The 26,277-nt window shown below is 36.3% G+C and overlaps 3 protein-coding genes across 3 annotated transcripts in view; 1 reads left to right on the top strand and 2 right to left on the bottom strand.

The window, feature by feature from the left end:
- On the top strand, nt 1,494-2,438 carry LOC109129131. The gene is made up of 2 exons (XM_019236770.1): nt 1,494-1,787; nt 2,118-2,438. The coding sequence occupies exons 1-2, from the start codon at nt 1,494-1,496 to the stop codon at nt 2,436-2,438; spliced, it is 615 nt and encodes a 204-aa protein (XP_019092315.1).
- Nucleotides 14,128-15,469, bottom strand: LOC104747254 (36.4 kDa proline-rich protein-like). Its single transcript, XM_010468857.2, has 2 exons — nt 14,523-15,469; nt 14,128-14,378 (listed from the first exon to the last, which is right to left on the bottom strand). The coding sequence occupies exon 1, from the start codon at nt 15,439-15,441 to the stop codon at nt 14,545-14,547; it is 897 nt and encodes a 298-aa protein (XP_010467159.1). The 5' UTR covers nt 15,442-15,469; the 3' UTR covers nt 14,128-14,378; nt 14,523-14,544.
- LOC104747255 overlaps nt 24,145-26,277 on the bottom strand; it is a 2,971-nt gene continuing 838 nt past the window's right edge. The window contains exons 2-5 of the mRNA XM_010468858.2: nt 25,910-25,940; nt 25,845-25,849; nt 24,925-25,109; nt 24,145-24,689 (exon numbers count right to left, since the gene is read on the bottom strand). Of these exons, the coding sequence (XP_010467160.1) occupies nt 24,279-24,689; nt 24,925-25,109; nt 25,845-25,849; nt 25,910-25,940 (632 nt within the window). The 3' untranslated portion in view covers nt 24,145-24,278. The remainder of the gene's footprint in view (nt 24,690-24,924; nt 25,110-25,844; nt 25,850-25,909; nt 25,941-26,277) is intronic.

Consider the following 26,277-nt stretch of genomic DNA (forward strand, 5'->3'; position numbering starts at 1 on the left):
CAACTACAAAGCATAAACAAGAATTCTGGGGATGAACTTGAGCAAGCACTCGATCGAGTGTGCGATCGAGTACAGGGTCGAGTTGGACAAATGCGAGAAACAGAGCAAACCTAATAAAACAGAGCAAGACGAAAATGAATCAAACAAAAAGCAAAACATGATTTAAGCTAAGAAATCAATAAACAAGAATGGTCTGAGGGATGGATTCATGGGCTGGACTATAGATTGTGGTTATCTAACTTGGTCAACAAATCTCAATCAACATGAGCTAATCTCTAGACAATGATCTCCTAGAACATGTTAATCCACTCTCATGGCAAAAACAATCAAGCTCATATATTTCTAGACCAGTTCTCACATAGCAAAGAACATATACAAGCAAGCATTAAACAACAGATCATTTATGTCAATAATCAAACAAGACATCTAATCTCTTAGCATGCCTAATGAAAATTTCTAGATCTAGCCTTATCTTGCAACCTAGACATTGGTGTGATGCTAAGAAGCTTAAGATCAAACCCTACCCTCTCGGTTATAGGATCAGCATAGAGTATATCTAGCCTAGAAGATATCTAAAACAATCAAGCTTGACCAGATCAAACAACCACAAACATCATCCAGCCTAAACAATCCCTAAGAGTTAAGCAAACTACTCACAATCACACATGATGAACAACGAAATCATAAACCCAGAAAATGACGAAACTTGCATGATAAGATAGATAAAACAGAGATCTACAATATTGAAGAAGGAATCAAACTCGAATTCTTAATATTTTGAAAGTTATGAAACCAACAAATATCAAGGAATCTCTTGTTTTCCTTCAAAAGTAGATGAGAGATCTAAGAAAATAAAAGTGCAAAAGGCATAAATTCCCAAAAGGGTAAATACTAGGTTTGAGAATATCTAAAAAGCTAGACTCCTTGGTGGCTGCAGGGTACAAGGCCTTATATAGGAAAAGGAGTGGAAGCCTTAAAAATGCTAAAAGAGAAAATAGCTAGGCGGCTCGGTCAGCTCGACCTGGTGCTCGGTCGAGTGACCGGTCGAGTTGGCTTTTCTTCTGTTCCTTCCACTCAGTCGAGTCCTTCTCCGCACATGGTCGAGTCCTTCTCCGCACACGGTCGAGTGTCTGGTCGAGTGGGCGGTCGAGTCCTTCTCCGCACCTTGTTTCTTCAGCTCTAACTCCCTTGCTTTCTCCTCTTGATAGAATCACTCCTCTTTAGCATTGCTTCCATGCTCCTTAGGCTCCAAAATCACCTGTTTATGCAAGAAAAGATGCAAATGCAATGCAACTATACTCTAATGCATGAACAGTCCTAAAGCTACACAATAATGGCCAAAATGGATAGCAAAAGATGCAAAAGATGAAAATATACTAAGGGAAAACAGGGTAAAATATATGAACATCAATATGTTTGCACCAGTTGCGAAGCTTCATAGAGTTCGAGTGGTTCTCTCCTTGGCAAAAAACCTGGATTGGGAACTGTGGAAAATGGATGTTAAGAATGCATTCTTACAAGGAGAACTTGAAGATGAAGTTTACATGAGACCTCCACCAGGCTTAGAAGACACCATTGGTCCAGGAAAAGTATTCAAGCTCAACAAGGCTATCTATGGTCTCAAACAGTCTCCAAGAGCGTGGTACCATAAGTTAAGCACCACCTTACTTAAGAGAGGATTTCGCATATCGGAGGCTGACCATACTCTATTCACATTGCCAAGCGAAAAAGGTATTGTAGTCATTCTCGTCTATGTTGATGATATTATCATCACAGGGAATGACAAGGTAGGGATTTAAGACACAAAAGATTTTCTCATATCAGTTTTTGATATTAAAGATCTAGGAAAACTCAAATATTTTCTTCGAATTAAAGTTTATAGATGTGAAGAAGGATTATTCCTATCACAAATGAAATATGCCCTTGATCTTATGAGTGAAGCAGGGAAACTTGGCTCAAAAGCAATCTCAACACCACTTGAAGAAAATTACAAAGCAGGAGGAAAGGGGGAGCTTGATGCAGCTCCATTCAAAGATGTCAAACAATATCGACGCCTAGTAGGTAAACTCATATATCTTACTATCACACGGCCTGATATTTCTTTTGCTGTGAACCAGGCGAGCCAGCACATGCAAAGTCCGACCATACACCACTGGAACATGGTGAACCGGATACTCAAATACATCAAGAGCTCACCGGGACAAGGCATTTGGATGGGACGCAATGAGAGTACTGAACTTGTGGGATATTGCGATGCTGGCTATGCTGGAGATCGTGAAGACCGTCGTTCAACCACGGGCTACTGCACGTTCCTTGGAGGAAACCTAGTCACATGGAAAAGTAAGAAACAAAAGGTGGTCTCACTATCAAGCGTTGAAGCCGAGTATAGGACCATGAGAAAACTCACTACTGAACTAATGTGGCCAAAGCTCTACTAAAAGACCTTGGAATCGAATCATCAAAGCCAATCACAATGCATTGTGATAACGAAGCTGTCATCCATATAGCAACAAACTCGGTGTTCCACGAGAGGACCAAGCATATTGAGGTTGATTGTCACAAAGTCTGAGAACAAATCAAGCTTGGAGTTGTTCTCTCATGTCACACTGAAAGCTCGGAACAGTTAGCTGATGTACTCACCAAAGCTGCCAGTCCAAGAGTCTGTGAGTACATTCACGGCAAACTTTGCCTTAAAGATCTTACTCAGCCATAAGTTGCCAACATGGCACCTACACTCTTTTTCCCTTATGTATAGTTCATGAGTCCAAGCTTGATCGATGCTCTTGATCAAGCTTGAGGGGGAGTATGAAAGTTCACACCACCGTCTGTACGTTCGTACATCCGTACGTCAGTACAACACTCGAGATGGGCCTTTCGTACCGATTGAAGGTCCATCATGTCCAGCCCTGAAGAGAAGCCTCTAACGTTCACAAAGTCTCTAGATCCTTCCATCAAGTGACGTTGTCAAGCTCAAGCAAGTGGGAACCAATCATATTCTTGTCGGCTCAAACCTAACACTTTCTACTAAGCTCAATCCGAAAAAGGCATAGCACTCAAAAAATAAGGATGGCTTGAATGAAGGGTAAGGCTCTAGATGGGTTTAACTGTTACAATTATGGGAATCAGCTACTTGGATTAACAAGGGTGGTAAAAAGGAAAAGGATAATTTAAGTATGTGTCTTGTGTTCATGAGTTTAATTTCAATGCATTACAAGATAATTATTAGTCAAGATTAGGTTCAAATAAGATACGGAATAACATCAAATCACAACATGCTTCGACTAAGTTTCAAATGCGAAATAATCATTCAAGATGTTGTTTAGTTCTACCATCTAAAGTCAATCAACAATCATCAAACAGCTAATAACGAGGGCATTGAATTTATTTTAATGAATCAGCAAGTTTACAAGGCTATAGTCATCATAATCTCCAATGCATATGCAAATAACCATATCTGAAGCAATCCAGACTCAATCCTATAATGCAAATGCAAGTACATGAACACTCTTTTTTTATAATTGTTTTCAAATTTTCAATTTTTTGGGTGTTTATATGCAAATAGATGTAGACACAAATGAATAAAACTAGTATGCAAAAATTTGAAATAAGAACTTTGTGGGGGAGTTCAATGCCAATTACTTTCTCTATGAGGCCCTTGATCGGGTTGACTCATGGGAACAGTACTGTGCAACAGTTGGACACGGAGTTCAGTTGGCTGGTGGTGTATGCGGGCCGGGCTTTGGAGCCAAAGTCAGCTATTAGATTCTTGTTGGCTTTTCGCGATGATCTGAAGGCTCGGTGTAGGGTGAGGAGTTACAATACAAGAGCGGAGCTGGTGGAGACTACAGCTGGGATAGAGGATGACTTGAGAGCACAGGTTGTGGTTGTCAGTCTTCCAATGGAGCCAAAGCAAACTCAGCCGCACTGTATTCCTAGCAATGGCGGTAAGCCTATTCAGGGGCAGAAGCGGAAGTTCGACACCATGTAGAAGACGAGTTCTAGCTGGTGCAGGATGCTTTGGGTGGTAGCTTGGAGCATAGGGTCGCGGACGACTCGGGTGTGCTACTACTGCAGAGAGGCAAGGCATGTCTAATTAGCGTGTCCCAAGCTGCATCCGATGATTGTGGTGGTGGTGCAGCCATGAGTGCAGCATGTTGTACAAACGGTGTTGTCGTTGCATGTGACACCGCGTGTGTACTCGACCGTGGAGACAAGAGTAACCAGTTCCAACGGGATCATGGGTATAATTTCTAACTTTGGTTTTGTGGCTTAGGGTTTAGGTTTTAGGGTTAAGGTTGTTGGAGGTGAGTTGATCCAAAACCATAGACGGGCGGATATTCAGGTGGCTGGGGAGTCGATGCCGGAAGATCTGATTATCAGTCCAGTGGAGTTATATAATGTTATATTGGGTATATATTGGTTGCATTAGTACAGAGTACATTTGGATTGTCATCGAGGTAGAGTTGCTTTTTAGCGGTCTGGAGGGAAGAGGTTGGTTTATTAGGGAGTGAGACCGACTTAAAGGAGTGAGACCGACATTAGGGACTCTGGTTATCTTAGCTGTGCAGGTAAAGAGGATGATCAGGAAGGATCGTGAGGCGTACCTAGCTACTATTTATATGCCTGAGTCAATACGACAGGTTGTTGTTGGTGAGATCCCTATGGTTTGGGAATTTGAGGGTGTGTTTAAGTCGTAGCAGAGATTACCACCATCTCGGTCTGATGCCTTCATGATTGAGTTGGAACCAGGACCGACTCCTCAGTCTAGGGCACCCTACAGGGTGGCTCCAGAAGAGATGGTAGATCTGAAGAATTAGTTGGAGGATTTGTTGTGAAAAAGATTCATTCGTCCTAGCACTTCACTGTTGGGAGAGCTGGAGATTCTACTCATGTATAGATTATCGGGGTCTGAACTGTGTTGTTGTGAAGAAAAAGTATCCTCTTTTGCGGATTGATGAGTTGTTGGATCAGTTGAGGGGTGCTACTTGGTTCTCCAAGATTTACTCTGAAACCCCTCTACATTCGTCATTAAGGCATGGTTGCTCAACCAGCAAGAAGAAAGCACAAACTCTTTCTGGAGCAATTACCCGCCAAACGCGATCAAGGAAGGTTGTCATATTCGGCCTAGGGTTTGGGTTAATTCCATATTAGACTAGTGATCCCATACTCACTAACATCCTAACCCCAATAAGAATATAACAGCGAAAATAATCATCAATAAACCAATAACATCTACCAGCAATTATCAAATAACCAACAAACCAATAATAATTCCATAACAACTAAAACAATAAATCATTCTAACATAAACCAAAGAACCAGCAATCCTAGACAACATTCTAAGACCATCTCCAATGGTTTTCCCTATTTTTTTCTCTATAATAGAAGTGAGTTTTACTCAAACCCATCTCTATTCTCACCTCTAAAATAGAGATTTCTATATTTTCCTCTATATATAGAGAAGAAAATAGGGATCGGTTGGAGATGCTCTAAGGACTCAACTCTAGCAACCTAACAGAAGTCAGACAAACACCAACCGAGCCACTAGAACATCCTTCTCTTCATTGCCTTAATTCCACGATCACACTTTGCTTTTACCTGCACCACAAACAATTGAGATGCATGAGTATTGTCATAAACACTCAGTGAGGCAATCCTCCCATCTACTGGGCTATACACACAACCAACTGAGAATCCATAGTTTAACAATCAACAAACAACACAAACAAACCATGATAAACAAGTATCAGCCGCCTACTAAAAGGGTTGGTGTCGACCGAAACTGACTCTTGGTGTCGACCCTTGGTGTCGACCGACACTGCCTCTTGGTGTCGACCAACTCTGCCTCATAGTGTCGATCAACACCCCTCCTCGACCCGGAAACCCTAACACCGACACTTGTACAATTCTCCGTGCCATCAAACTCCTTGGTGTCGACAAACACCCACACTTGGTGTTGATCGATACCGACCCTGCAGATACGTTCTGCTCAAAGCCAGGAGTTTGTTCATCGCTTCCCACCACCTCCATATCGTCTAAGGATCACTTAAAAGCCACATAAGGACATAGGAACCATGAAACAACCACAACAAGCAAGAAAACAACCACAAATAGACATAAAACAAGCAAAACAAAGGAATTACAGGCTTAGATCAGCAATGGTCATGCACTCACCTTTCTAACAGAAGATTCTGACCAGCAATTGACAAAAAAAACACACTCCTAGCAAGCTTCTAACACGATGCTAGCCTCAGATCTCTCAAGAACAGCTATAAATCTCCAAAATGTTGGAACTGAATTTTCAGAAACAAGTTTTCAGAAAATTGCAGGTTTTGGGACAGTAACTTTCCGGCAACTTTCTGGCCAAATGGCTGCTCGGAATTGTCTGGTCGATAGGGCAATGGAAAGCAGGTAACGAGTACTACAAGATGGTATACTCATATGTCCAAAACGGAGTTGATTTAAATGAAAAATAGGAATGTGAAGTGAGCTACTTGGGATTGTTTGGGAAATATCCTACATCAGAAATATGACTGATTTTTCACTCATATATATGTCGTTTCACACTCTTCTAGTTTCAAAAGTGTGTAGAAGTAAGAGGAAGGTTCCCACATGCGAGACGAACCGGGCACGGACGCGGGGCGGGCCGGGCTGGTCGTGGACACGGGCTGTGGCCTCTTGGGCTTTTGGGCTTTTTGGCTCTTGAGACTGCTGTAGGCTCATTTAATTTTTTGGAAAGACTTGGTGTGAACTCCAAGCAAACTTGGGCAGTACTCCGAGAATATTCAGTGAATATTTTCTTGAGATCTCCCTCCTTCTACTATATATAGAGGCACAACCTCTCATTATTTCACACACACAAAAACACAAACACTCCTTCCTTTGAAGATCTCTCTCTCCCTCTCCCTTGCTTAGTCCAAGTAAGTTCTTAGTTTAGTAGTCTCGAGAGTACAACGTAGATCTGTTTGCTTGAGTTCTATTACTGGTGTGCTACTGTAATAGTTCGTGATCAGTTGTATCCTGGGATTCATAAATCGTGATTGTCTGAAAGCACTTACGGCCGATTTATTGAATTAAGGAAAGAGATATAATATCTTGCCTCCGTGATTTATTTTATGGTTTATATTATGCTGTTCTAATTCGTTTCTGATTTCGTTAGTTTAAATATAATTCACATCTTTTCTCAATTCAATTTTTGCGCTCCTAACAGTCTTAATTCAATAAATCTGCTTTCTGCTTATCGCTTTAAACGGATTGAGAATTTTTTGAATTTTTTATTTTAAAAACGATTTCAAAATCTTCTAAAAAGCTGTTTCTGCTTTCATCTTTCGGTGCTTACGGGGAAAGTTTTTGAAATTTTTTTTACTTTAATTCATTCTTCTCTACTCTCTCTGGTTTCCACAAACGCTCTTAATGGAGTGAGTTTGTGAAATAAGTTTCTGCGAACGCTTGTTAAGCGAGTTTGCAAAACAAATACTTGAATTGTTTGATTAATATATTAATCATATCTGTTTATTGTGAAACAGAAAAATATCTGGAGACAACAACAATAACGTTGACGGTGCTAGGATTCCTGCAACCCCTGGTTAAACTCCTGCGGAGTTGGCTTTACGCCTTGCTAAAGAACTTGAAAACACGAAGCTTACCGATTTGGGTATGGACAACGTGCGCCAAAATCTGTTCGGTAATGGATCAACCCACATGGGGATACCACCTTCGGCTTCCCAAGGGATGATGCCAGATAAGTTGATGGCAAAGCTGGGTTCAAAACGTGGCAAAACAAGATGCACTACTACTTGGCCAGCATGAACATGGAAAGGTACCTCACACAGGATCCACCAACGCTTCCACAAGGTGACACTAATGTGTATGTGGTTGGAAGTATGGATAGCATGGCTCAAGGAGACTATTGTTGCAAAGGTCAGATTCTGAACTGTTTGGTCAATGATCTGTATGACCTCTACAGTATGTACAAGACTTCAAAAGCATTGTGGCTAGCTTTGAAGACCAAGTACAAGACTGATGAGTCTGGGATGCAGAAATTCTCAACTACGAAGTTCCTTAACTTCAAGATGGTGGATTCCAAACCAATTATAGAACAAGTGGAGGCTCTTCAACGCATCTTTCATGAGATCGATTTGGAAGGGATGTCGATCTGTAATGTCTTCAAAACGAATTGCTTGATCGAGAAGCTACCACCAAGCTGGTCGAATTTCAAGCATTATCTTAACTTCAAGCGTAAGGCAATGTCTTTTGATGATCTCATTCGTCGCTTGAGAGTTGAGGACAACAATCGTGGAGCTCATTCAGATGCTCAAAGCCATGGGCATGATGTTCATGTAGCTGAGCATAAGGCCAAGTTTAAAGGCAAGGAAAACGGGATCTCTATTCCTCATAAACCATTGAAGGTGTCATCTGGACCAAACTTCAAGAAGAGAAACCTTGAGAGGAAGTTCAAAGGAAAGTGTTATCATTGTGGTAAGATTGGACACAAGGCTGATGTTTGCAAAAGCAAAGCAAAAGATCTCAAGTTGCAGGCAAACCTAACTGAAGAAGACATGGTTGCGGTGGTTACTGAATGTAACATGGTGGAAGACAACCCATTGGAGTGGTACTACGACACTGGTGCTACCACACACATATGCTCTGATAGGACCATGTTCACCACCTATGTGCAGAACAAGTCAAATGAGCAGCTTTTCATGGGCAACAAGGCGATGTCCAAGATTGAAGGTAAAGGCAAAGTGTTTCTGAAGCTAACTTCTGATCTTGAGCTCACCTTGCAGAACGTGAAGCACGTACCTGACATGCGGAAGAATCTCATCTCTGGAACAGTGCTAAGCAAGCATGGTTTTCCATCAATTTTGAGGCTGATAAGTTAGTTCTTAAGAAAAATGGGATGTATTTGGGAAAGGGTTTTGTTAAGGGTGGACTGATCAAGATGTCTGTAACGACAGTCCATCCGAAAAATTGTAGCTTTTGCTTCTGTTGCTGAAATGAAAGAAAACCCTATTGCTTACTTGGATGAGTCGTTTACTACTTGGCATGAACGTTTAGGACCTGTCAATTACAAAACAATGCGAAAAATGCAAAACTTGAATTTGATTCCGAAATTCAAAACTAACCAAGAAAAATGTGAAGTGTGCGCACAGGCCAAACTCACTAAAACTCTTTCACCACGCGTTGAAAGAACAACCGAACCTCTAGGCTTAATTCACACAGACTTATGTGATTTAAAGTATGTGAAAACTAGAGGTGGGAAGAAATACTTTGTTACCTTCATTGATGATTGCACAAGATATTGCTATGTATATCTCTTGCATAGCAAAGATGAAGCATTGGTAAAATTCAAAGAGTTCACCCTCGAAGTAGAAAATCAGCTTCAGAAAACTATAAAAGTAGTTCGAAGTGATAGAAGAGGAGAATATAATGAGCCGTTCAATGCATTTTGCAGAGAAAAAGGAATTATATATTAGACAACCGCTCCCTACTCGCCAGAATCTAACGGAGTAGCGGAACGAAAGAATCGAACTCTAAAAGAGATGATGAATGTGTTGTTGAAAGAATCTGGGTTAGCACAGAACATGTGGGGGGGGGGGAAGCTTTGCTTACCACTAATTACATCCTCAACAGGATACCGCATAACTTTACTGGCAAGTCACCATATGAGCTTTGGAAAGGTATGGTACCTTCGTACAAATACGTCAAAGTGTGAGGGTGTTTAGCAAAAGTGGTTGTACCACCTCCTAAAAAGGTCACAATTGGGCCTAAGACCATAGACTGTATCTTCATCGGATATGCACATAACAGTAGTGCATATCGATTTCTGGTTCATAAATCAGATATCTATGTGAATACAGTTATGGAATCGAGAAATGCTTCATTTTTTGAAGACATTTTCCCCTTTAGGAAAACTAAAAAACGGACTCGTGAACAACGAGATGCATCGACTTTGGAAGCTGGCAATACTTTGAGTACTACTTCTGGAGAAACAGAACTGGAACCTAGAAGGAGCAAACGAGCTCACAAAAGTAAATTGTTTGGTGATGATTTTCTGATGATGGCATTTCTAGCTGAAAATCTACCAAGAACATATGCAGAAGCTATGTCTACACCTGATGCACCTTATTGGGAGGTAGCAGTCAAAACTGAAATAGACTCTACCATGCAACATCATACTTACGAGATGGCAGATCTACCACAAGGATTTAAGCCTTTGGGATGTAAATGGATTTTTACGATAAAACGAAAACCAAATGGCGATATTGAGCGGTACAAGGCTAGGCTTGTAGTGCAAGGATTTTGGCAAAAAGAAGGCTTAGATTTCTTTGATACCTATTCACCGGTAACAAGACTATCTTCGATCAGGAAGCTCATAGGTATTGCAGCCTTGAGATATCTTGAAATCCATCAAATGGATGTAAAACTGCTTTTCTCCATGGAGATTTAGAAGAGGAAATCTACATGAAACAACCTGAGGGATTTGTTATTCCAGGACAAGAACACAAAGTGAGTAAACTTGTAAAGTCATTATATGGACTCAAACAGACTCCTAAGCAGTGGCATGAGAAGTTTGACAGTATGATGATGTCTAATGGTTTTCGCATTAATGAATGTGACAAATGCATATACTACAAAACTACTCCATCAGGGTACATTTTGTTATGCTTATATGTAGATGATATGCTCATTATTGGAAGCAACAAAGACATCATAACTCAAACGAAAAACATGCTCAAAAGAAATTTTGACATGAAGTACTTGGGTTTAGCAGATGTAATTTTGGGGATAAAAATCATCAGAACTGATGAGGGCCTTATCTTGTCTCAAACCCACTATGCTGAAAAAGTGCTAGATCGATTCAAGCGTTACTCAAATGGGACTGCAAAAACTCCAGAGGATCCTCAAATTCACTTGACCAAAAATTCTGGTGAACCTGTGCAACAGGTGGAGTATGCAAGAGTAATTGGCAGTCTAATGTACTTGACAAACTGTACAAGACCGGATTTAGCGCACTCTGTAAATGTACTTAGTCGCTACACAAGTAATCCAGGACATAAGCATTGGATGGCTATAGCTAGAGTTTTGGACTATCTACGTTATACCAAAGATCATGGCTTGCACTATGGTAGAGAACCCGGAGTTTTGGAAGGTTACAGTGATGCCAACTGGATCGCAGACTCGAGAAACTCAAAGTCCACAAGTGGATATGTTTTTACACCTGGAGGTGCAGCAGTGTCCTGGAAGTCTTCCAAACAAACTTTTACAGCTAAATCAACTATGGAATCTGAATTCATAGCTTTGGAGATAGCTATGTCGGAAGCTGAATCACTTCGTAATTTCTTGGAAGACATCCCACTGTGGGGGAATCTTGTGCCTGCAATACGTGTACACTGTGATAGTCAATCGGCTTTGGGTAGGGCAAGGAATACCCATTACAATGTCAAATCTCGTCACATCAGACGGAGACATAAAACTGTTAGAAAACTTATCTCAACTGGTGTAGTTACGATTGATTACATCCATACGAAAGAAAACCTAGCGGATCCATTTACAAAAGTTTTGGCGCGAGATCAAGTTATAAAGTCATCAAGAAGAATGGGTTTAAAGCCTACGACTTAAGAGGAGGTTTGATGGTAACCCCACCTACTCAGATTGGAGTCCCCATGACCTAGGTTTAAAGTGACAACTAAATCAAGCTGAATCTGCTACAAGCACTACAAGACTTTTTTCTTTTCCCAGTTCCTAAAATGATGTAAAGTGCTTCCTGTATGTTAGAGGTTAAGCATATGCTTTTAATGATTTGAAATGTAGCTTTGTAAAATATTTGAAATAATTACAGGATATTTTTTTAAATACAAGCAGCTATTAAAATCACCTTGTGAGTGTGAAATGGGGCCGTTTCTAGGAGAATATATGAGGCTATACTCTCTAAGTTCACTCATGATTAACCAGGCATGTTCAAGGCCACAATGAACACAATAGAGAACCTCGTTCTACGAGAAAACGAAGCTGTGTTATGCATGCTGTCTAAGTTTACATACAAATCCGGATGGTTCAAGACATCATGTTCACCAACTGGCCGAGTAAACTCGACAAGTATAACAATGAGTCGGTTCAAGGATGAAAAACGCCACCAACTCAGATACAATTAGTTTTCGCATATACTCTCCAAAGTCTGTCTAGTCTAGATAGTAGTGTCAGTCTATAGGGTTAGTTCTGTCGTCATATGTTTAGACTTATTTCTATTCATGAGGGGGATTGTTGGAACTGAATTTTCAGAAACAAGTTTTCAGAAAATTGGAGGTTTTGGGACAGTGACTTTCCGGTGACTTTCCGGCCAAATTCCAGTCAAATGGCTGCTCGGAATTGTCTGTTCGATAGGGCAATGGAAAGAAGGTAACGGGTACTACAAGATGGTATACTCTTATGTCCAAAACAGAGTTGATTTGAATGAGAAATAAGAGTGTGAAGTGAGCTACTTGGGATAGTTTGGGAAATATCCCACATCGGAAATATGACTGATTTTTCACTCATATATATATATATATATAGTTTCACACTCTTCTAGTTTCAAAAGTGTGTAGAAGGAAGAGGAAAGGTTCCCACACACGAGCCGAACCGGGCACGGACGCGGGAAGGGAAAGGTACGGACGCGGGGTGGGCCGGGCTGGTCGTGGACGCGGACTGTGGCCTCTTGGGCTTTTGGGCTTTTTGGCTCTTGAGACTGCTGTAGACTCATTTAATTTTTTGGAAAGACTTGGTGTGAACTCCAAACAAACTTGGGCAGTACTCCGAGAATATTCAGTGAATATTTTCTTGAGACCTCCCTCCTTCTACTATATATAGAGGCACAAACTCTCATTATTTCACACACACAAAAACACAAATACTCTTTCCTCGGAAGATCTCTCTCTCCCTCTCTCTTGCTTAGTCCAAGTAAGTTTTTAGTTTAGTAGCCTCGAGAGTATAACGTAGATCTGTTCGCTTGAGTTCTATTACTGGTGTGCTACTGTAATAGTTTGTGATCCGTTGTATCCTAAGATTCATAAATCATGATTGTCGGAAAGCACTTACGACAGATTTATTGAATTTAGGAAAGAGATATAATATCTTGCCTCCATGATTTATTTTATCCTTTATATTATGCTGTTGTAATTCGTTTCAAATTTCGTTAATTTAAATATAATTCGCATCTTTTCTCAATTCGATTTTTGCGCTCCTAACACAAAAATCTACCAAAACTCTCAAAAACTTCTATTTCTCTCTAAAACTCTCTAGAAGCGACAATGAGCGGCCACTATAACTCTCAAATCGTTCTCTTATTACTATACTTTTTTTTTATTATTCAAAAATTGAACAATCTTAATAATCATTAACAAAAGATTACTCTTAATAATATACGGAGTCATATAGATATTCGAAACCCACTCACTTAAAAAATGTAATTGATAAATTTTAGAACTCAAAGTCATACGTTCTTATATGAATTCAAAGACAAAATGGATACTATAACGTAGGGGTAATTGCAATGTTCTATCATGTTCTTCAAATTTATATTTCAGGGAATTGGAAAAATTAATTCATCATGATTGTAGTACCTAATGTTCAAAATATGTATAATTTTAAAAATTATATATGTGAGGATATAATCATGATCACCAAACGTATTAGGAATTTAGGATTATAGAGGAATTCTGAAAAAACACGCCTACGAAATATATTCATGCTTATATTCAAAACTCAAAAGAAAAACGACATTCATTAAAAGTATATTTTTTAAGAACATAGATATATTTTGATATCGGATTTAATTATATTTTCATAATATTTTTTAAAAGCTTCTTCTACATTCAAATATTTCATAAGTGAAATGTATGTTAAATGAAATAAACGTAAATTTTTTAAAAAAAAACTTCAATTACAGATTTTGGTTTACAAAAACAGATCTTAGATTACATATAATAATTTTATTTGAGTCGAATTATCTCGGATATAGTGCAAGTTGTTACCTAGTAAATCAATATTAGATTATATATTTTTTTTTAATTTACCGAGTTATTAATTTATGGAGTGATTAATTTATCGATATACTAATTGAACAAAAAATATTAATTTGGGATAAAATTAATATGTTGATTTATCGTAGTAATTTATAGAGGTTATACTCACCCCAAATAAATATCAAAAAAGATTTCAAATCATTCAATACAAAGAGAAGAGTCATTTGTCTAGAAACACACACATTAATTGTTGATACAAGCAGAGGGGAACGATATATAGAGGAAAGAATCAACGGGATATGATATGATTAGATAAACCAACAAAGGAAATATTGGAGCTCTTCTTTTCTCTTCTCACTTTTTTCTCCAAACTATCTGCGTAACCAAAAAAAAAAATCAAATAAATTTTGGTCATGGATTCGTTATATCTACTTATAGGTACTTGGACGTTTGTGTAATGCCGTGGTACCTACGTTTTAAGTTCCAAGTTTTAATAAAAACGAGAGGGAAATAGCATACCCTTCAAGTGAAGTGAGCTTTATCATATGGAACAAGTATAGCCTGGAGGTGGATTTTTTCCACAGGTAAGAAGAAGCTGAAAAGCAACAGGGACGTAAAGCTTGAGGTCAAGAGCTTTGATCTTAAGGGTAGTGCAGAGACAAGCGGCAGCTTCCACTTCAACCAGGCCTTTAAGTAACGGACAGCATTTGTTAACAGTTGCATCCCCAAGCCCTATCTTTACTAAACCACCCAATAAGTCAACGCAGGCACCCAACTTTAGAGTGTCTATTGGACATGTCGCCTTCCCACTCCCTGGGGGTGGAGGACAATCCCCGCCTCCTGGGGCCGGTGGCTTTGTCCCGGGTGGAAGGATGGGACCAACAATTGGCAAAGGTGGCAATGGCAGATTGGGGCCTATCATCGGAGGAATGGGTAGCCCTGACACCGGAGGAACGGGCAGCTTTGGGACAGGTAGCTTGGGGGGTAGCGAAGGGACAGTTATAGGGGGAACCGGTAGCTTTGGGACAGGTAGCTTTGGGACGGTCACAGGAGGAACAGGTAGCCCTGACACCGGAGGAATGGGTAGCCCTGACACCGGAGGAACGGGTAGCTTTGGGACAGGTAGCTTTGGGGGTAGCGTAGGGACTGTTACAGGGGGAACCGGTATTTTTGGGACAGGTAGCTTTGGGACGGTCACAGGAGGAACGGGTAGCCCTGACACTGGAGGAATGGGTATGCCAGACACGGGAGGAACAGGTAGCTTTGGGACGGTCACTGGAGGAACCGGTAGCTTCGGAACGTGTACAGGGGGTTTAACGGAGGGCTTACCGCCCTTTTGGGGGTTGCAAGAGCCGCATGAGAGGGAATGTTGGGGAAAACTGATAATGAAAAGGAGAAAGAGGTAGAGAGAGAGAGATGAGAGTTTGACAGAGTCCATGTTGAGTTAGAGTGGATGGAGGAACTATACGAAAGAGTATATGAATATATAGAGAATGAATGGGAAGAAAGGATCACGTGAAGATGGGGGCTACTTCTGCAATAAGAAGAGACGCCCCAAAATAAGCATGGTTGGCAATTATCATAAGAATACAAGATTTCCTTCATGACCCATCGCTATATCTCATCACATGTCCCCCAATTTTTTTTCACTCCTTTTGTAATTGCCTCTTTGTCTTCGGTTAACTACAGTTTTTAACAAAGGTAACTTCAGTTTGAACACTGTACAATCTTGGTTCCTTCTAACTAATATAATTTGTACATTTAACTAGTACGAAATGTAATGAATCAAATTAGCGAGACATTACAATGACTAGGACATTATGATTTAAAATTCCAAATGTGAGTACGTTGTTATCATCAATCTTAATAATATTAGTATAAAGTGAAAACACTATCGGAAAAACTAGAAAATTGAATAACATTTGGTTTTCGCGCTTTTGTGTGTGTGTGTGTTCCTAAGCTCTCCACAAGTCGATCGACCGTTACGGACCATACAGAAGACGGTTAAGTCTATTCGAAATAATGGTGTGGCTTTCGAGGACCGTATGATACTCAAGTTGGGATGCACCATGAAAGGGTTTTTTTAGGTTAGGGAACAACAGCATGAGTTGAAATGTGGTTGTTCTAAGAAATCAGCATAGCAGCTAGCACAATCATAGACTGTTAATTTACTAATAATTGAGGATGCGTATAAGAAACAATTAAAGATGGCAAGGACCAGTACATGGCCAACGACAGTCGGACTAAAGATGGTCTACTATCGATTAATCAAGGGACAATTTGAAGAATATACTAAATTTGAAAAGAAATTTGAAAATTACACTTAATCTTATAATTATTTGAAAACTACACATTTTGTAATGAAAATTGACAGAACTACCTTTAGTATTAAATAATTTTAACAATTAATTAAAAACAATAAAAACTTAATTTATATTTAAAAATAAATCAACTTTAAAAATAAATTACTTTTTAAAATTGTTAAATTCGGAATTAATTATTTAATAATTTAAAATTATAACGAAAGTAGTTATTTTATCTTAAATAATGATTACATGAATAAATTTTTTATCTTAAAATTTTGATTAAAGAAAAAGAATTTAAATTTTTTTGTTGATATTACTTAGATTTAAATTTATTTAAAAATAAATAATTCAAGATTATACAATATATATATATATATATATCAATATTTTAGACTTATTTTAATCAAGGTTGATTTATTTATATTATCGACTTTTTGAACAATCGTTTTGTTTTTTTACTTTTGTTGACTTAATTATCTTTGTCATTGACTTATAGTAGAACAGTTGACTTATGTTATGGCTAGTGGATTTATAACATAGTCGATTTTTTTAACTGTTGACTTATTTTTTTTGTTCATCGATTTATATTTGTTTTCTGTTGATTTGTTTATTTATTGTTGACTTATTATATTCTACATTGATTTATTAATAAGGTCGATATTTGAATGGTTGACTTAAGTTTAATTTTTGTCGACTTATTTATTTTTCCATCGATTTATTTTGAATATTGTCGACTTTTTTTTGTTTGATTGTATTTTTACAAAGTCGACTTTTGATGATGTTGACTTATTTGTTTTGTTTGTTGACTTATATTTTTTCCCCGTTGATTTGTTTGGTCTTAGTAGACTTATTTCATTTTAAGTTAACTTATTAATATGATTGACTTTTTGAACTGTCGACTTATATTTTATTCCTGCTGATTTATTTTTTTCTTTGTTGACTAATATTAAAAAGTCGATTTATTCTTTTATTAATTGATTTGTTACATAGTCGATTTTTTTGAACTGTTGATTTATTTTCTAAAAGCTCACAATTTTTTTATTATTTTATTAAAGTTAACAATTACCAAAATAAATTAAAATATATAATTATTTTTTCAAAACTTTTACTTGGTTTGTTAGTGCATGTGGTGTCTTTAAGAGGATCATTGCTAGGGAACGTGGTGTTTTTCAGAAAACTATCGTCTTTCAAAAGTTCTGCATGCACAAGTGTGGTTGGTTCTTTTCCTCTTTTGATAGCAGCCTCAAACTTATCTATCCCTTACCTGTATCTTGTATTTCTTTGATGCCCTCTTCAAGTTTATCCATCCTTGAATCCATCTTTTTAACAGCAACATCGAGTGAAGAGAAACCTTTATGTAGACGCTCGCCCATTTGCTCCACTGAATATACAAACACTGTCTTCAAGGCGTCATCATAATGTTTCTTTTTCAGAGGCCTGCCTTCTTGATTGTGTGATTCCCCATCTTCCTCTTCTACTGTTTTCTTAGGTCCTGCTAATAGACCTTTATCTTCCCAAAATTGTTTCTCGAAGACTTTACCCGCCCTTCCAGAGATTAGCAAGAACATATTATTGACCGTGATATCTTGTTCTTCATCAACCCATATATCATCGGTACTATTATCCAAAACACTTTTAACGAAAACCTGTAAAATACTATGATAGTTAAAGTGTATTTCAACAACAAATACTTTCAACGTCCTATAGCTATGATTAGTTTAATCAACGTTATCTTTACCTTAAAGGCTAAAGACTAAACTACGAAGCAATATTTATCAGACAACACTTAAAGACCAGCATTATATTTAAACAAGCAACCAAATTTAGACTTAAAATGTGAACATAAAACATACCAGTTCCTTGTTCTGGGGAAGATCATATCTAAATCTTTTTTTCAATCCCTTCCATCTCAGGAGTGGTGGAAACTCCATCATAGTTTTACATAAGTTTCCGCATTTCTTTCCAATCGCTGGTATAGCTTCATATGCCCACACTTGCAATACTTGGACAAAGCCGTTGACACCATATGAATTTTTGCTCAAATCCGGCTTAGCTTCAAACAGTAATTTAATTATATATTTTATTTGTTTATCTTAATATATTTTTTAGTTATTGATTAATATTATTTATAATAAATTAATTCATTATTTAAAAAATAATAATTTACACAATGTTTTACAAGATTTTACCCGAATATCTAGTTTAGACAATGTTTGTAAAAATAAAATTTTCAAATAAATTAATTTAATTATATTGTATTTAGTTTTAGTTAATTTGTAATTGATGACAAAATAGTCATTTAGTTCAATACATAAGGTACATTTCAAAGACTTAAAAAATTTAGTAAAGATTTCAAATTTCCTATTAAGTTTAAGGTATGTATTCAAAAAATTTCATTAATCAACCACATACTTTAACGGTTGTTTCATATACGAATCTATATTAACATTTTTAAAATACATTTTATGTTCTAACCGTTTATTTGTAAGATTTACATAAATTATTCTTTGCTATTTGAAGAAATATTAAAAATTGAATGAAATATTCACAATATCTTATTATCTTTAATTATATTTTTTTTTATGGAAATATTTATTCATAATCACAATTCAGTAACACAATTTTTTATTGCCAATCGCTAAAATATACATAACACTACATCATCTGTATTAAAAATCAAAGAAACTTAGTCAATTCTTATATAAAATCATAAAAATTATATACATATAAAAGAAAAAATTATTCCGCGCGGTGTGCCACAGGTTCAATCCTAGTTATATACATATTCATGACACAATTTACATAAAATGCAGAACAAATAGCATAAAATATACTAATTTGACACAAATTTGGTAATTAGTTGCTAGATTAACACTCCATTATGTCCAATTACTAGAATTGTAGAAAGACTAAAAACCAACAAAAATTTAACTACAATTTTTAAAAATAAACAAAACGAAAAACAAAATATTATAATGTTTCAAATTATTATTTAAAAATGTAATATATAAAAAAACATAATGTTAAAATATATTTTAAAAGTTAGATTCATAAAATAAAAATATAATTTAATATAATGGACAAAAATAATATTCAACAATTTTTATATGAATATATTATGTATAAAAATATATTATGTAGCTTAATTTGGGTCATTTTAGTTTTTTCCCTACAGTTATATCCAATTCCAATATACTTGAGAGGTAAAGAAGACAGATGAAAGAAGCAAGACTGACATGTGAAAATGTGGGATACCAAGGGCGGACGTACGTTACGGTAAACCGGGTACTTGCCATGGGTAAATTTTTTCAGATTAATGTTATTTTACATGTGTTATTAAGTATGCCCCTACTAAAATATTTTTTTTTTGTCCCCATTATCTTATTTTCTTCTGAGATACACTTTTTGTATTGTGTATAATATTAAAATATCATACAAAAACTTAATTTTGTTTATATTTCCTATGTTCTATTAATAAAACAAAATTTTATTACTTATCTTAACTTGAAAAAACTAATCAAAGTTTTTTAACTGATATAATTTTATTTAAAACATAATAAAATAATAATTTAATATTATTGCCCCGGATAAAATAATTTTCTGGATCCGCCACTGTGGGATACTCTTTTTGTTGTTTGGTGATGATTTCGTTACGTAGTGTCATAAATGTAAAGAAGAACATGTGTGCGTGGACCATCTTCTTCTTTTTTAATTTCTTCAAACTTCTCATTTCACCACTCTATTCCCTTTTTCACCAGATCAATTACAGAATTGGGGCTTTTTTCTCAGATTCTTATGGATTTAGGACTAATCATCCGGACTTTCAGAATTAAACCTTTAAATATTTATAAAAAGACAAAATTGTCCTGGTAAACCATTCTCTCTATTTCGATCCTTTCTCTCTCGCCCACCAACCGCCGCCGTGAATGGTGAGATCTGATTATCTCTCCTTCTCAGTAGTTTCTTCATTTGACTCATAAAAATCGAAGGTAATTTTGATTGGTTTAGTGTTTATGATTTTAAACCCTTGGGTTTACTAGATACTATTCTCTTAGGGTTTAGATTTTTTCATGCAAAACAAAATAGAGATTGAGAGAGGTTTTGAGTTTAATGGATTAGAGAAGCTATGGTTTTGGATTTATTGGATCAGAGAAGCCATAGTTTTGGTTGAAAGAGGTTTTGTGTTGATCGGCGGCAGAATTTTTTTTTGTTGTTGTTGTTGCGTCATGAAAAGAGGAAGGAGAAGATACAGAGGGCAAAACTGAAATTTTATCTAAAACAAAAGGCCTATAATTGAGAGTCCGGATAATCATACATTTTTCAAAGTTTTGGGCCAACAAAGCCTCTTTTCTATAATAATCCTCTTTTTTACCATATCTGGTTTTCTGCAAAAAGTCCGAATTGACCACTTAATCTAATGACAATAAAGAAGTGTGAATTACATATAAATAACAATAAGCTTTTCTTAAATTAATTTATGGAAGAAAAAAAGAAAACTTGATTGGGGTGTTGTTTACTTATTTTTGTAAATAACTTGATATATTATAACATAACATGGTACTTGGAGAAAACCATAGTATGTTATCCAAAAAAACAGTGTTCAAGATTTTATTTAATTTTATCCTCTTCCAAATAAAAAATAATATGGTTCTGTAGCATGACAAATAAATGAAAACTAATGTGTTTTATACATTATTATATGTAAATATATATTTCTAACAATATAATGTATATAGTATATGTATATATATATATATATATTACACAGTCAATAATGCGGTACCCTATCGTTTATCAAATGAATAATAGAGTATGATACTGTATTAACCTGAATCAAAAGCTATATAAGATATTTCTTTTCCTCCTCGGGACGGGTACGAATCGGGTAACATGTATCAGTCCAACAAGAGCCAGTGGTCAGTGCATATGGCCGATCGTAAATTCCAAATGACAGATGGATGACTCATTAATTCGTAACTTTTGTCAGCTGCGATGTATGCAAATGACGCCTGAGGTGCTATATTTTTTATTTTAATGGCTTAGATTCTTCCACCACATCCAGTGGCCGGCCACTCGTTGACCTGTTACAGCCTAAAATGAGTTATGAGCCACTGCTTCTTTCTACTTGTAGATAGATAGACCTGGTTTTTTTGGGGTTGTGATTTGTGGACACTGATCAACAATCCATATCCCCGTGATAATGTCTGAAATGAAGATATATATGTAAAGGCGATATGTAGGACAGCATTTTCCTATTCTAACTCTAGACATCATCAAGTCGCCAATCTCTATATTAGTAAACGAGAAGTACAAAATTATTTTTGGGTTGGGTTATAACTATAAATTAACCCGAAATAAAGTACTTCGGATACGGGTCGTCTTTACCCAAAATTTCCACATGGGTGATCCAAATTCTACATCTTCATTTTTAATCTTCGACCGAAACTCAATTATTAATCCTCGAACCAAATCCGATAAACTTAAATTCTACAATTTAGGCAACAAAACAATAATGAGATATTGCTTATTAATCAACATAAATTCAAACTTTACTCTAGATATCATATCGGAACCAAATATATTTCCGTCACTTTGTCCTACATTTTAGTCTACTAAATTAGTCTACTAACTAATTAATTTCTAAACAAGGAATCGCATATACATTCTTCTACGATCTCATAACTATAACAAATATATATGATTTACGGATTTTTTGTCCCCTAATTGATCTCCAAAATTGATCACCACAAAACTGGAACGAAACTAATTTGTCTAAAATTCCGAAAATTTGATTACCGACTTAATTAGTAAATCAATTACGATAATGTATCGAATATATTTACCTATAAATACTCATTACTAATACACATAAATTTCATACCTTCCAACAAAGTTTTCCAGTACATCCCACTTAAGGTTACGAAATGGCTGCCAACTTAGCAATAACTGATCTTGCATCCATCAAGCCTTTCAAGACTGTTTGGAAGATCCAAGTCAAAATCGTCCATAGCTGGCAGCAGTATACCACCTACTCTGGTACGACCCTGGAAATGGTCCTAGCTGATGTCTCGGTAAGCTTAACAAAAGTACACATAAACTTTGTACCACCTTCATGTTCAAAATATTTCACATAAAATGAGTCACTTACTACGAACATGTTTTCCTTTTCCGATTTGGGTACTTTGATCCATAATTGTGAAAAACCAAATTCCGAAAAACCCTAGATGAAAAACCTTTATAAATACCACTAGGCAAAGAGAATATGAAGTCTCATCCTTAAAAAACTATTCACTTTTGCACATTTGTTTCTAAAGGCTTTTTTCCAGTATGGCCAGGGGATTATTACAAGAATGATTATTATTTATGTTCCAGTACTTTAAAAAAATTCAATTTTTCTGCTTCATCATTTTTAAGTTGTTTAGTAATTTCATTTGATAAATGAAAATGATAATAAACAAGGTTATGTTTCTTTCCTAATTAAGGTTGGCAATCATTTTATCTAAGTTTATATATGTAACAACCAATCAAACATATGAATTTTTTTCAACTGAAGAAGACTTACCATTATTAATTATGTTGAAAAAATGATTATCCAAACCAAGCAAGAGTGTTCCACAAAGGTACCTGATATATATTACAGTTTTGAATCAAAAATCAACTTAACCAATTAACTGGGATTAGTTTATAAGATTAGTAAAACCCACAGTTTAATCCGGCGTACATCATCTCTCTCTCTCTTTGTCCGTCTGTTTGGTTAGATCTTCATTTCAATATTTACTGAAAAATTAGGACATATCAATAAGATGATTAAGAATTAAGGCAAAGGATACATATATAATTAACAGAAATTGCTGAAGACTAATATTTTCATATCAATTTGATAAAATTAATGAAAACGAATTATAAGAATTACTCAAATTGAAAACAATATTAGTCAGAATTCAAACCCAGTGTTGTAGTGATATGTAATTCTATTTACTGTTATCAGAATCAACTTACACCAATTAATTTAGATGCGTCGGTGATTTGTAAGCCACACACCCAAATCCACCGTCTGTGAAGATGTGGTTGTTCTTGATTACAACTGGCTCCCCAAAATTGTTTCACGGAAAATAGACTACAGTGTGTAATTAGAATAATCGTGTATCAATCAATTGCTGGTATAGAACTAGATGGTCAAATAATTTGAGAAATAGGAACGCAGTCGATGAGTTCTTTTGGTGAGGGTGATCGGGAAAACTATTCATTTCCCAGCCAATGTTTTCTTTTTTTTAACAAAGTCCAAAGCATTGTTTAGAAATGATTTTAATGATATTTAAAACACAATTCCGGCCCAACTAAGCCCAAACACAACGTAATTGCATTATTTTTGGTCATTTACTTATATTTATTCTAAAAAACAATTGTATAGTAGACTGATATAATGTAGTAAGAGTATGTGCATTGGGGTTTCTCAGCCTGATTCTCACCAATATAAAAAATGAAAATAATAAAAAGTTGGAGAGAGGAGAGAGAAACAATTCTAATATGAGAAACTATGAGAAACTTGATGAGAGACATATCTCATACATGTCACCATTCTATTGTTTTGTTTCATTTTTTCTTTTTTTAAATTTAAATTAAAAATTAAATTATATAAATCTATTAAAATAATATATATGAGAAACTTTGACTTGTTCTACCAATGCATATGTTCTAAGAAACTAGGTTATACTATATTATTATGTTAATTTAAATGTGTATTGTATCCCCTTAATGTTAGATTAGACTAATATAGGGATGCAATCCTACTACACATTTTCCTCCGCGCTGTAGCAGAGTCACATTAAAGTTCATTACTAAAAAGTGCTACGTTTCGTTCAATAGTCGTAACTTTACGACAAGGATTCCGAAGGTGATTACTAAAATGTGCTACGTTTACGTTCAATAGTCGTAACTTTACAGTAATATCCAATTTATACATTCAACATTAATCAGAATCGCCGATCGGAAGCCAGTCACTGGAATCACCTTCGGAATCCTTGCTGTTTCCAACTTGACTCCTGCTGAGCTGAACCCAGCTTGAACCGCTTGCGTTTGATGCTGGTCTTTTCAGTTTACTCGTGTTGGAACATGGCTTCTCCGATAGATCGTCTACATCTAGATCACTGAAGGAGATTACCTCTTCATCTCTGAAACTCCTCCGTCTTTCTTCAGATGATTCATCACTTATCTCTCTCTGTTCAATTTTCAGAGTCTCTATCTTGTCCATGACTCCATCCACGGTTTCTGTTGCCCTACTGCTACCTTCTACAGGAGTTTCGTGTCCAACAGACCTCTTGCTTGACCCTGCCTCTTTCTTTTGCAGCTTTAGTAAAAGTTGATCCCTTGTTTCAAATACCTGTGCCGCGCAATATAGTTATCAACGATTCAGAAAATGGTACCATAGTAATATGCCAAAAAATGCAGAGCAAATAAAAAGACAAGAAGCATCCAATTTCAAAAGCATCAGACAAATTTTTTTTGCGTTTACCGTTTCTAAACTTGTTCTTAGTTTAATCCGTAAAAGAAGTAATTATATTACAGAATCAGATACTGAACATTCTGCAGGATGCATGTCTAGTATAAAGCCTTACCTTGCAGGTTGCTAAGAGTTCAAAATCATGTCCATTCAGTCTCGGCATCAGCAAAATAAAATAAATCAGCCAGAAGTGTTCTTCATCTATGTAAATGCTAACTTCATTCTTCACAGCTACAAGGCCAGGAACCAGATGTTCAATGGCTGATGCATGTGCCCTCTGAGCCTCAGATAGTTCGAATTCTGCAATGTGGGCATCAAAAGTTAGAGAAAAACTTCAGGATAGTTCAGTACAAAAACCCCCCGATCTTTTTTTCCTGGCAGTACTTAGGCAGTATTGCCAAGCAAACCAAGCGTATTTACTAGGTTGTGCAGCAAGAAGATATTGCTCTTTCCTTTAACTGCATCGAAAATATTTTCAACCTAATGAAGCCTCTGTACTAGGTTGTACAAAATGAATATATGTTTTTGGAAATAAGAAACAAAGAATCGAAGTTGCATATGGGTATGTTCCATATGATGATCCACAGAAAGTAATAGGAAGCATGAGTCAATAGATCCGGGATTGAAGAAGTATATCCCAAGAGGAGACAGCTGAACCGGACAAGCCTAATCTTAATCCCTCAAGAGATCCATCTAATGAACAGGGGAGTCTACAACCAATAAATTGTAGAAACAATCAAAATCCTATTTGAAAAGGTCTAGAAAATTACACAACAAGAGAGAAAGACTGCAGGACAATCATGTTTCGCAACTGAAAAATGTCAACTATATTATTTAAAAGCACAATCATGTTTCTCCAGTAAGTGCTTCGACAATATATCCAAGCTAACCAAGATTATATACTGGGTTGGGTTGTACAGACCGTAGGTATGCGATTGGAAATTAAAAAAACATCAAAGATTTAAGCTCTGAGACAAAAGTGCCAAATGGAAATGAGATCTACAGAGATAATGGGAAGCTAGGGATCCTAAAGACCCGAGCTTGGAGAAATATATCCCAAGAGGAGACGTTCTATCCTAAATCTCTAAAACCCTAGGAACTCCCTTAAAAATAATGGAAAATACAACCAACCAATCAATCTTTTTCTAAAAAACACACGACACGGTAAGTAATCATAACCAAACTTCATCATACATAATTCACTAAATAAATCTTTCTTCAGCGTTGTTTGGATCAAGAGAGATTAATAGCGAAAATAGATGGAAACCACCAATATAAGTTTTGACAATAGGCTATACACAGAACAATGACTCTGAAACAAAATGGCATATAAAAATGTAATCCAGAGATAATGGAGAAGCTAGAGATCCTAAAGACCAGGGCTTCAAGAGATAAATATCCCAAGGGTAGACTTCCGAAACCAATACTCACAATCAATCTTTTCCCAAAAAAAAAAAAAAAAAAAAAA

This window comes from Camelina sativa, chromosome 15, assembly GCF_000633955.1.
Source record: "Camelina sativa cultivar DH55 chromosome 15, Cs, whole genome shotgun sequence".
NCBI classification, from domain to species: Eukaryota; Viridiplantae; Streptophyta; class Magnoliopsida; order Brassicales; family Brassicaceae; genus Camelina; species Camelina sativa.